We start from the raw sequence: 12,110 nt of genomic DNA, 5'->3' as shown, positions 1-12,110 counted from the left end.
ACTGGATAGGGGTAAGAGGTGGGGTACACTGGACTCGGAGAGGTAGAGATGCGGACCGCAGGGGGAGAGATGCAAGCCACATTGTGAGAGACATATAGGCATAAAAGAATAGAGAGGTGATGCAAAGAGAAGAAATGCTAGTCATGGAAGGAGAATATGGACAGTGACACAGAAGGGTAAATCTGATTACAGGGGTGCAAAGAGACAAGGACACAGAGGGTAGATGCGGGACAGAATAGATAAGAATGTAGAGGGAAGATGGAAAGGGGACATGGAAAGAGAAGATATGTCAAATGACCAGGGAACACTGCAAAGTTAGAATAAAAAATAGAGAGAAACCAAAAAGACATTGCAACCAAAGTGAATGAAAAATAAAATACTCAGACAGCAAAGGTGGAAAAAAGTATTTCATTCTGAATGTATTAATTGGAATGTTTCTGTGTAGAAATCTTGCAGCAGTCTCATTGTTCTGTTTTCTCACTAAGTGTTGTATTAGTGTTTTAAGACCTGGTGTAATATTCATGGTGCATTTTTTCACACATAATATTGTTGTTCTTTGAGTCTTGGGAGTTAGATTTGTTATGATATGGTAAGGTTCCAACTGAGAACAATTTTGTGCATTGTGCATGGCAGTGGGAGTATTGTGTATTGGTGTTACTGCGGTGATATCAAAACTTTGTATTATAGTTTGTTATAACATCAGACAGGGCTTTAGACATATTGCAAGAAGATCCTGTTGATCTTGTTATTCCCGATCTCATGAGACAGCAAAATCAACAAGTTCTCAGAGAGAGAGAGAAGGTCAGAATGGCTGAGGGCAGGGGGCAAAGTGACTGAGGACAGGTGGGGGGGGGGGTGAAAGGACTTGCCCATAATGACCAATTATATTTCATTTTGCCAGAGAAAAAAATGAAACTGTATTGGTCACTAATGACAACGCTTGTAGAGATTGTCCTTTTCTCCTGTTCTTATAAATAGGCCCTAAGCAACTTTCATTTTCACTCAGTTTGTAAGAATGACACTCCATATGTCAGGGATGTCAAAGTCCCTCTTCGAAGGCCACAATCCAGTCGGGTTTTCAGGATTTCCCCAATGAATATGCATGAGATCTATTTGCATGCTAATAGATCTCACGCATATTCATTGAGGAAATCCTGAAAACCTGACCGGATTGCGGCCCTCGAGGAGGGACTTTGACACCCCTGTCATATGTCAAGAGGCCAGTTTATTCGAGACCGAAATATAAGAGATCATGCAAAGTATGTTTTCATCTGTACGCCAGTTCCAGCAACCTGTATTTGTTATGCATGTTGCCTAGTTAGGTACTGTTTAACAATAAAATGTCATTTCAAAATCTTTCTTGCTCAAAGCTCGGGGGTACTCAGTTGAAAGTTTTTCAATCTAGGGTAGGGATGTCAAAGTCCCTCCTCGAGGGCCGCAATCCAGTTGGGTTTTCAGGATTTCCCCAATGAATATGCATGAGATCTTTTAGCATACAATGAAAGCAGTGCATGCAAATAGATCTCATGCATATTCATTGGGGAAATCCTGAAAACCCGACTGGATTGCGGCCCTCGAGGAGGGACTTTGACACCCCTGATCTAGGGGGTACTTGGCTTGAAGAAGTTGGAAAACACTGCCTTAGACAGAGCTTCAGGGTACCTGGTATAAGGAACTGGGCCCAGTCTTTAGTTTCTGCCCAAATCTCCAGGTCCTGCTTTTCTCTCCCTCCTACTATCTCACTGATAGAGGAATGAGAGAGAGAATCCAACTAGAGGCTTTAGCTAGTTTGTTTTTGTTTGCTTCTTTTTTAAATAAAACTGCTTCATATATTGGCAGAATTGCATTGGTGACTGACACCATCAACCAGTTTAGCAGGATATTTTCTGTGGTTATGCTGCAGCATCTGTTCACGCTACCCCCTACGAATAACACACTAGGCAGTACATGCTCAGACATGCCAGCCTGCACCAAAAGGCTGGCGAGAACAAGACTTGAAATGCAAAGACACCGGGAACGAGCTGAAAATCAAATGGCTCTTATTATGCTCCAATATTGTTTAGTTTGTAGCGGAAATGTCAGGCTGCTGTAAAACCGAAGCAGCAGGATGGAAAATGAATCGCATCTGTTTGACATATTCTTGGCCAGAATTCTCTCTAAAATCCTCTTTTAACATGTATTTCATATTCAGGAGGAGAGAGTCCGTTAAATGTCAGGATGTGAACAAAGGGGGTGTGACTGGGAAAGCAGGAGGGTGACTGACTAGCTCAAATGTCCTTTTAAAAAAAAAAAAAAACCAACTTTTCCACTAAACATTAGGTTAAGCACAACATGAAACGCTGACCTACATTAAGAGTCCATGGCTCAGTTCTACCATAAATAGAATAGGCTCAGAGGCCTTTACTGTTTATTGATAAGATTCGTGTTATTTCCAACAGCTTGCCAAATAAACTGATGCTTCGGAACTAATCTTAGGCAGGCATCAAATTATGACACCTTAGACAAAAAATATAGACTTTCAGTAAACAACCCCTAGCAGAATAAAATACTATAGGGCTTTAAAAAAATTTTTTTGTGGGGAGAGGGGTTGTTGGGTTGGGGGCTTGTTGTTGTTGTTAAGGGAGATTTTGTGTTATTGCTTCTATGGTAAGTGGTTATGTTTTGTCAGGCAAGAGCACATGGTGAAAATCTAGTACACTTTTCCCTCCGTATTTGCGGTTTCAGCATTCGCGATTTCGATTCTTCACAGTTTTTACCTTCCTGGCTTCTCCCACCAAATTACATCAGCTTGCATAGAGAAATTGCCGATTCCAAGCATTTACAGAGAAAATCGCCGATTCCCAGCAGTTTCTTCACCGTGTTTTGCCTCTCCTTCAGGAACAGGCCAGGTCTCCCACCATGTTATTTGTGGTTTCACCATATTCACGATGGTTTTTAATAGAAAACAGCGAACAACATATGAAAAAGTTATTCACGATTTTTCTGTATTCACGGGTCTGTTAATCCCCTATCACAGCGAATACGGAGGGAAAAGTGTAATGTGCCATACTCAGACTTGCTACTCTGTGTTACATACAAGTATCATGAGTTTAAAGCAGTCAGCAGCGTATCTGCACTGTGCACACCAAAACAACACGTATGAGGCTTTTCCAATCTTCTCTGCTTTGCTCCATGAAATTGCAAATGACTGCAGTAGTATGAAAACATGAAGTAGAGATCGCTAAATGAAGCACTGATGACATAAATCTTCAGAAAGTTCAGATCTGAAACAACACCAGATCTGAAACAACAGCTTGAGGACCTGGCTGGGCACGAATATACCTGCTTAAATAACTGCTGGATTGCTACCCCTTCTTGTCAATAGGAAGGCGAGAGAAACAAGTTTTCGTATTAGCTACGCCTGTATAAAAATGCATTTCTTGTACTGTTCATTGGCAGGTATTATTATTCACATCATTTTAGTGGCAGTGTGTCCACTGCTGTACATGGCAACCATAGATGGACTACGACGAGTCACAGCAATTGAGTAACCCATGACAAATGCCGGAGGAAGGTAGCTCCTGACTAGAATAGCTTAGTGCATTGCAATTCAGACCCATTGGTACAACTGGCAGGCAGATAAAATACTAGCACAATAATTGGTGATGCACAAGTGACCAAAGTGTTGCATCAGACTCTTACCTTTTAACCCTAGACAAAAAAAAAAAAATACTTCCGTGTCTACAAATTAAGGTTCCGGCACAAATTTGCCCACTTCTAAGTATCCCTACATGCAACAGCAGCACCTTTAAAATCCTATGAATATTTAGGACAAAACCCATTTGAATGCAGTAAATTCACAGTCCTACCTACAAAAGCATTAATACTCCCAGGACCTATACATACAAATAAGTTAGGGGACTAACCTATATCCAAAAGTGAATAAAAGGAAACAGAATGTGCTCATCCCTCCCTTCCAACCCCCCCCCCCCCCAAACAAATAGGCATTTTTAAACTGGAAGCTAAATATAATTCCTGCATATGCTATGACATAGGCACAATTTAATGGTCATGAAACAGAAAGGCAATTGCTTATGAACGTAATCTTTGACACTCAATGCTGTTATATGAGATCAGATAGTTTATACAATTCTCCTCACCATTATGTTTGGCTCTACTTTCTCACTCCTCAACCGCGAAATGTTTTATTATATAGGTCCTGATTTTTTTTCTTTTTTTGAAAGCAAAGCCCTAGATCATCTTCCTGTTTGCTAGCTGAGGCACACATATCCAACGCCAGACCTTATTCTGTGGATGCAATTTTTTAAATGTAAAAGAGGAACGTGACATTTGTGAACTTACAGCAACAACAATATTTTAAAATTACTTTTCCATATTAAATCTCCAATCCTGGTAAAAAACAGATTTTCCTGATATTTCTACAGATCTTTAAGCATACTCAGACCTCTTGTGCTTAGCATAACAAAAGATTTCATGCCCTAAGAACATTATATAGATATAGATATTCACCTTAAAATAAAACCCCTGAGCAAAACTATCTATTTATCCATTGTTCTCATTTCTTGTCCCTACAACCGATGACCTACAAACATCAGATGTTGGATACACATATTTCTTTCCATACAATGGAATGAAAGAATATGCCTCCTTTCAAAAGCTGCCCCACAAATCTGAAATGAATGCTCATTTCCAGCTATGATCATCATTTTTGTTGAAAAGGATTTGAAATAGGTGCTAGGTTTTGGGGGAGGTTTTATTGCACATTCCCAAGCCCTCCTGAATACTTTGGTTTTATTTAAGAATCTGGCTGTTACGTTGGCAAACTGAGGCAACTGTATGCTCTACTTCTCAGATTTAACTGCATACATACACAAAGACCCTATATATTAATACACATGCATGCACAAACAGAACCTTAGCTTACCTTTCATTGTCTATGCTCTTGAAGCCAGGTAAAATATGCCGGAAGCTGCTGTTCCTGTCAAGCTTGGGTTGGCTCTTTGTCCTTTTGATGGAGCCTTTAAGCCGGCGGCTGAGGAACCCCTGTGGGGTGAGACAAGAATACTAAATTAAAATGAAGGAAACTGGTCTCCTTGCACAAATGCAACTCTGTGGATTGGTTCTTGAGTTCCCTTCATCTACAACTGCTGGGAGCGCTGTTCATTGTTGTCAGCCCAGCTACAAGGATTCCATCCAACATCTGCTCCCAGTGCTCTGAGAGGCCAGCGAGCTACGTCGTCGTGAGACTCCCCAAAGCCTCAGTTACCATGGCAACCACCCGCTCACATAAAACTACTGTCTGAGAGGCAAGGCAAGCATATTGCAACTCTCAGAGAGGTAAAATATTCTAAGTTTTCATTTTTGAATGTTATAGAACCAGTACACATACAGTATACTTCACAACATGCATCTACTAAACAGAGAAAGATTTCAAAGAGGACACACACATATATCAATTGTATTTTTAGTTCTCAATTGGAATGTGCATTTTACTGGATGTACATTTTCTATGCAATGAGTGCACTGATTTCTTTCTCTTGAATAAAGTACTTGAACGGACACGTATCAGAACTTTAGTAAGTGTCCTTAGGCATATGTTGTTTAAAGATGCAAAGGTAGGCCCTGTTTATCTTTCCCTTCCTTGAAGAGAATACAAGGACAGAAAATGTTTAAACAGAGATAATGTGAAGTGAATTCAATTGTTTTGTTAAGCCGTATTTACAGACAGCTTTAGTTAAGAAGCTCTGCTGGTCAAGGCTTTTTCTTACCTTTTGGACTTCAATCTCTAGCTAGGAAAAATGCTGATGTGTTTAAAGTTTCATGTGACCTGTGTCCATATATGGTTTGCATTTACGTCACATGCTGACACATGCTGGCAAACCTGATTCGTATAAAAGATGTGAAACTCATAATAAAAGACGGACATATTTGAAAGATGGTTTCTGGTCTTTAAGATGTGTCCCCAGGTACCTGACTTACATATGACAGAGACAGAGAAAGTATGGGGCAGGAATTGGGACCTGAATCCTTTTCAGTTGGGGGCTTGTCCGCGATGGGCAGATGATATCACCGGTATTTTGTGAGTATTTCTGAATTTTTTCTGTTCTTTAATACTCACTGGGTAGTGGTGACCTGTACCCAACCCTTTATTTTAAGTTCAAGCTTTGGGTTCTATTATGGAGTTTTTTTGGGAAAAATCTCGGGGTACTTTTGGTAAGCGCCCCTCATATATATAAGCAGCTGCCATTCTTTCGGAAAGAATGAAATTATTTATAGAACCCCCCTGCCCACTCTGTCATTTGTAAGGTTTTTTATAGAGTATAAGATTTTATTGTCTCTTATTACTGTACCTCGCTTATAAGGTAAGATAAGCGAATATTTTGCATTATTATATGGGTTTTGTAATGAGTCATAAAGGCACTTACTCCTAGACAAATGAGACTTGTACGGCTGTGTGTGTGTATGACATTTTTCCTTCAGTTCCCATCTTTCTGTGTCACCAATGTTTACTACTGAGGTAGGACAGGCTGTTATGTGGAATGAATTGAATGCGCTGTTTGAATCAGTCTAAGATCTTTCCCTTGTAGTTTGTACACAAGCCCTAATTTTGTGCGTTTCTTCTACCGGCTGCTTTCTTTGTGTTCTGTGCTGGATCATAAAAAAAAAAAAAAAAAAAAAGGAAACAAGAAAAAGAAAAAATTCCGTTTTAAAGGTTTTCTTTCTTGTGCAGAGCAAAGCTAATCTGTTCTTTGCTTTCATTATCAGGGTCTGTGCATGAATGTTTTTGTCCCTTCCCCCAGACTTCTCTGTTTGGGCTTCCACTGACCCCCTATAGTGCTTCTTTGAAGTTACTCATTCTTGGTTTTATAAAGCAGTAAGGTGAGATTCCACTGCTTGTCTCTTGACTTTTCTCCGGCATTATCAAAACCACCATCTCTTCTTATAATACGCCCATCGCTCTTGTTGCCAAAGCTGATGGCATTCCCTGTTTCGTCCTAGATTTTCGGGCTGTTAATGTTTTGGTAATTCTCATTGCCCTTATGTTTCTTCCACCATTCCACCGGCAGCCAATGATTTTTTTTTCTGTCATTTTCCTAAAGAATGTTTTATTTTTAGTCCCTTTGGTGAGGCTGCCTTCACCTTTAAGCAACAGTATACCTAGTGTGGAATGTCCTTCGGGCTATTCTACAAGTCATGCACTGCCCTTCATGGTCCTATTCTTATTTTGTACAACTTTTTGTGTTCCATAATTCAGGAGACCTGTCCGATTGATAGTTTGTACCTTTTATAATGATTGTCTGTGTGTGGTCACAAGGTGTCATGAAATAAACTGCACTGGTGTACATCTGAAGTGAAATACCTGGGTTTTGTCCTGTCTCATGGTCAGAGGAAAATCTGCACTTTCTGCACTGCTGCTATTCTGTGTCTGCCCCGCCCAGCTACCAAGAAAGACATGCTTACTTTTCTTGCTATGATTGGTCACTGCCGCCAATGGATCTCTGCTTGTTCCTTCTATGACCAGATTTTGAGACAGACCCTGGTTTCTGAAATGACTGCTCTTATCAGATGGACTTATGAAATGTTGGACATTTAAGATGTGCTTTGGTTTCTAGCTCAAGTTTGGGTTTTCCTGCTTATGCCCACATGTTTTATCTCTTTGTTTGGGACTATTGTAACACCATGAAGGGAGAACATGGCGGTAAATTACGCTCTGTTGCCTTTTTTTATAGTCACTCCTGTTCAAGAAAGCCCTGGCTGCTTGTGCTATTGTGGTAGAGATGGTTACTTTTCTGATCCTAGGTCACCCCATTACCCTTCATACTTTTCACGATGTCCAAGCCCTTCTTTTAAATAGGCTTCTGGGTCTCAAGGGTGAACAGGATTCTCTTCCTCTCTTTTTTCACAGCTTCCTCTGAATTTGTTGCCTGGCGTTTGGCAGGTGCCCAAAGCCGCCCTTTTGGACGGACTTTGGTGCAAAGAGGGGAAACCCTGGATACCAGCTGCTAGCTCTCCCTTATTCATTGCCCAATATCATGGTATTGGTTATCGTAGTGCTCGCTCGACATTTTAACTTCTTGCTAGTGATATTTTCATTCTTGACCTTTTGCTCCTTGATACAGAGATATATAGCTCAATAATTACAGCTGCCACGGTTGTGAATTGAAAATAAATTGGAAAATACAATTCCTTTCTATTGTTTTAGCTGAAATTAGGATGTTGCTAATTTAAAATGTTTTTTCCGGATTTATACATAGCCATCCCAGATCCATTTTGGCACAGATATTTCTAATGTTTTCCACGGGTCCTCTTTATCACTGCAGAGATAGAGACGCTCCAAAGAGACATTAGCTTTATGCCTTTTTTCAAATATGAGATGGTTATGATATACATTATTTGTTGTTTTGGTTTTTTTTATATCAATGTGTTTATTTGCAGAGTTAAATTCAGCCCTGCACACTTGACAGATGGAGAAATAGCTCCACGTTTAAAAACTTTATGTTTTGTCTGTGTCATGTCTACTTGTCTTAGTTTAGTGGGTACCCCAGGATACATAATATTGGCCATTTCTAGAGCTCTTTTTCCACTTCTTACTAGCCTAACTGCGCAATGTTCTTTTACTTATAGCTTTTATATTCTGAATATAGTTTAGTTAGGGGTTATAAGAAAAAGCTTTATTTTATACAGCATTTATTTCGTGGTGTTCCCTACATATGATCCATTCAATATACATTTCTGAATACATTCAGTACATCAGTATGGTCTCTCTGAGGTGCATAATAGTTATATGCAGCACGAAAAAACATATCCTTTTGGATTGTTCAATTAAGAACCTTAAGTAAGTGAGTATTGTCGCTCTTTTGCCATGGCTATGCTAAGTGAATGAATTGGTATTGTTGCATGTTGCCACGTTCAGTACAGGCAACATGGCTTCTCTTGTTTTCTATCTCTTATTTGGATCACATTGGAGTACAGCTGCTGAATGATATTTGGAATGCTTTTCAAGCATTTCTTTTCAAGTATCTCTTTCTGTATGCACAGACATCTGGCTGTTCTCCCTTTGAGGTTCTCACGGGATGACCTTTCCCCGCCCCATGGGTAGATTTTCCCTTGATACAGGAGGAATACGTCCAAAAGCTAATTGAAATATTAGGGCTTGTTCAAAGAAACGTGTCTTGCACTTCTCCTTTCTCTCCACAGATTCCATTTTTTCCAGCCTGGTGATTATCCAGCAGCTTTCCAAGGATCGGAAGCAGACGGATTTCCCCTTTGGCCTTCCCACTACTGTGATCGCTGTGACCAGGCCCGCTGCACTCACTGAGGAGTTTCCTGTTTGGATCCACGCAAGTCGCTTGAAGAGGGTTAACCTAAAACCCCAGAAGCAAGTCTTCCCTGCGCAGATTTCACCTCCTCCAGTGGAACAACATGATGATCTCATTGCAGCATTCTACCAACTTTATCATTCTCTTACTGGCACCGCTGCTGCTAGTTTTTCTCCCTGTATGAATCCTTTTCACTGGGTCTACAGGGATGATGTGTTCTGGGTCCACGACACTTTCTGCCCATACCCATCTGTAAATGACACTCCTGCTGTAAACAGCACCCCCGACACCTCTTTGCGAACATGACGTCAAGCTGGACTACTCCCTCGCAAAGGCTGTCCTTCAATTGGAATCCAGAAAAGACCGATGCTACCCTTTGGTATAATTCCAGCAGTGTGCAAGTTGCCACCTTCTCCTTTGAGTATTGTGACATTGTGGACTGTTCATCAATTGATATCCCAAGGCTGTGCCATTGGTCCTCAGAGATTCCTAAAACTAAGGACATATATATATATAAGTTACTGACTCACGTTGGGGGGATAAGTGTGCATTCTGGGGAGTGGTAGGGTGGAATATTAATACTGACTGGGTTTATAAACTAGAAAATACCCTGAAAAACAGTGGACCAAAATGGTAAATCACTGCTTACTTGTATGACCCTTCATAAGGTTGGACACTGTTATAGGAAAAGTGTTCCTGCACAAATTATTAAGCTTTCTCTTACTATTGACAACCCTAGACCTACTGATGAAGGTATGTACATTATGGACATGTGGTTTAAGGGTGGGTCTAGCTATCCGACCCATCAGTTTTCTTATGGGATCTATCTACCTCCACTCATCCTCTCCCACCATTTTGTGGGGGCCCCAAAAAATGCTAACCCACTGGCCCCTACATTCAATAAACTTACTGACATGATGGCTATTGCCAATCCCACTTTTGAAGATATTGTGGCTGTTAAGGTAGGGTTTTCAGAACGTAACCTTTGGTTAGAATGGATGAAATTCACTGCTGATCAACATAATAAGAGTAATTGTTACATATGTGCTCAAGCTAGACCCCATCTAGGAACCGTACCTCTGGACCTCCCTCCTGGTATCCAACCATGCCTTTTTGGGTTATTTACCAGTATCTCCTCTAATTTTACCTATCCTCTTTGTGCACTGCAGTGTTCTAAATACCCTTTGTTGCCAGGACAGCAAAAGCTTGATATTGCCGTTATCATCTATAAGGGCAATTACACATGTCATGTTTCTAATCTGACACAGGGTAGTTTTGTAGGTAATTTACCCCCAGGTTATTGTTCTGTCTTGGCTCATAGGTATGCCCCATTGTTGCTGCATCAGATTTGATATTTACTGGCTTTATGGAGACTTTTGGCTCCCTGTTAAGCTACCCAGCCAGTGGATAGGCCAGTGCACTTTAGTTAAGGTTACCATGCTTCTGCATATTCTTTCTGAAAGGCATCCTTCCTATTCACATGGTTTTTCCTTTTATTTGTCTCGATATAAATCTGATCACATGTATACATAGATGCTATAGGGGTCCCAAGAGGGGTCCCAGATGAATTTAAGGCCCGAGCTCAGGTTAAGGCTGGGTTTGAGTTCCTTATTCCCTTTATTACTATTAATAAGAATGTTGATCGGATTAGTTAAAATTATTATAATCAGCAACGCTTTGTGAACTATTCTAGGAACGCCTTGCAAAGTATTACTGATCAATTAGGCTCCACTTCTCAGATGGTTCTCAAAATCATATGGCCCTAGATATGATTCTAGCTGAGAATTCTGAAAAATTCTCCTCAGTATTTTATGCTGTTGTACTTTTCTTTCTGACAATATAGGTCCTCCTATGGACATTCAGAAATTAGCAGACCTCTTTGCTGAGTTCAAATGTAACTCTGATTTATCTAATTCTTGGGATCAGCACTTTAGTTGAATGCATAATCTCTTATTATTTGCACTCTTGTCTTGACTGCTCATGTACTGTGTTATTCGTATTACAGCTCCTAAAAGACCCCTCCTTGAGAGACATACCTAGAGTATCACTCCCTTCCAGCTCATGCTGTGTATTTGTGACGTCATTTACATGACGTAAGAGGGGAATTGAACGGACACGTATCAGAACTTTAGTAAGTGTCCTTAGGCATATGTTGTTTAAAGATGCAAAGGTAGGCCCTGTTTATCTTTCCCTTCCTTGAAGAGAATACAAGGACAGAAAATGTTTAAACAGAGATAATGTGAAGTGAATTCAATTGTTTTGTTAAGCCGTATTTACAGACAGCTTTAGTTAAGAAGCTCTGCTGGTCAAGGCTTTTTCTTACCTTTTGGACTTCAATCTCTAGCTAGGAAAAATGCTGATGTGTTTAAAGTTTCATGTGACCTGTGTCCATATATGGTTTGCATTTACGTCACATGCTGACACATGCTGGCAAACCTGATTCGTATAAAAGATGTGAAACTCATAATAAAAGACGGACATATTTGAAAGATGGTTTCTGGTCTTTAAGATGTGTCCCCAGGTACCTGACTTACATATGACAGAGACAGAGAAAGTATGGGGCAGGAATTGGGACCTGAATCCTTTTCAGTACTGTACAGTGAAATAAAATGTTTGCACAATGCTTTATATTCAAGGTATCACAGATGTGCAACTCTACCCTATGACAAGATGTCCATGGAGGGATAGGATGAAATGGTATAACTGCCCTGGAACCCCACATCTCCTTGGATCAGCTTTGCTCATGTATTTCAGATCAGAAGAAAGAGCATAGAATCAGCAATTGCCAGC

General features: G+C 40.3%; 1 protein-coding gene across 30 annotated transcripts in view; it reads right to left on the bottom strand.

Moving 5' to 3' along the window:
* The window catches only part of DAB2IP (DAB2 interacting protein), an 898,952-nt gene that overhangs the window by 457,920 nt on the left and 428,922 nt on the right, over nucleotides 1-12,110 (bottom strand). For 13 of the 30 annotated variants that reach the window (XM_033960823.1, XM_033960812.1, XM_033960822.1 and 10 more), the window contains one exon: nucleotides 4,925-5,043. The exons of 16 other annotated variants lie outside the window; for them this stretch is intronic. In XM_033960823.1, the coding sequence (XP_033816714.1) occupies nucleotides 4,925-5,043 (119 nt within the window). Of the gene's footprint in view, nucleotides 1-4,139; nucleotides 4,244-4,924; nucleotides 5,044-12,110 lie in introns of those variants that run through there. One more of the 30 variants, XM_033960841.1, reaches the window with a different exon arrangement.

Source organism: Geotrypetes seraphini, chromosome 10 (genome assembly GCF_902459505.1).
Source record: "Geotrypetes seraphini chromosome 10, aGeoSer1.1, whole genome shotgun sequence".
Lineage (NCBI taxonomy): Eukaryota > Metazoa > Chordata > Amphibia > Gymnophiona > Dermophiidae > Geotrypetes > Geotrypetes seraphini.
This window is presented reverse-complemented; position numbering and strand designations above follow the sequence as displayed.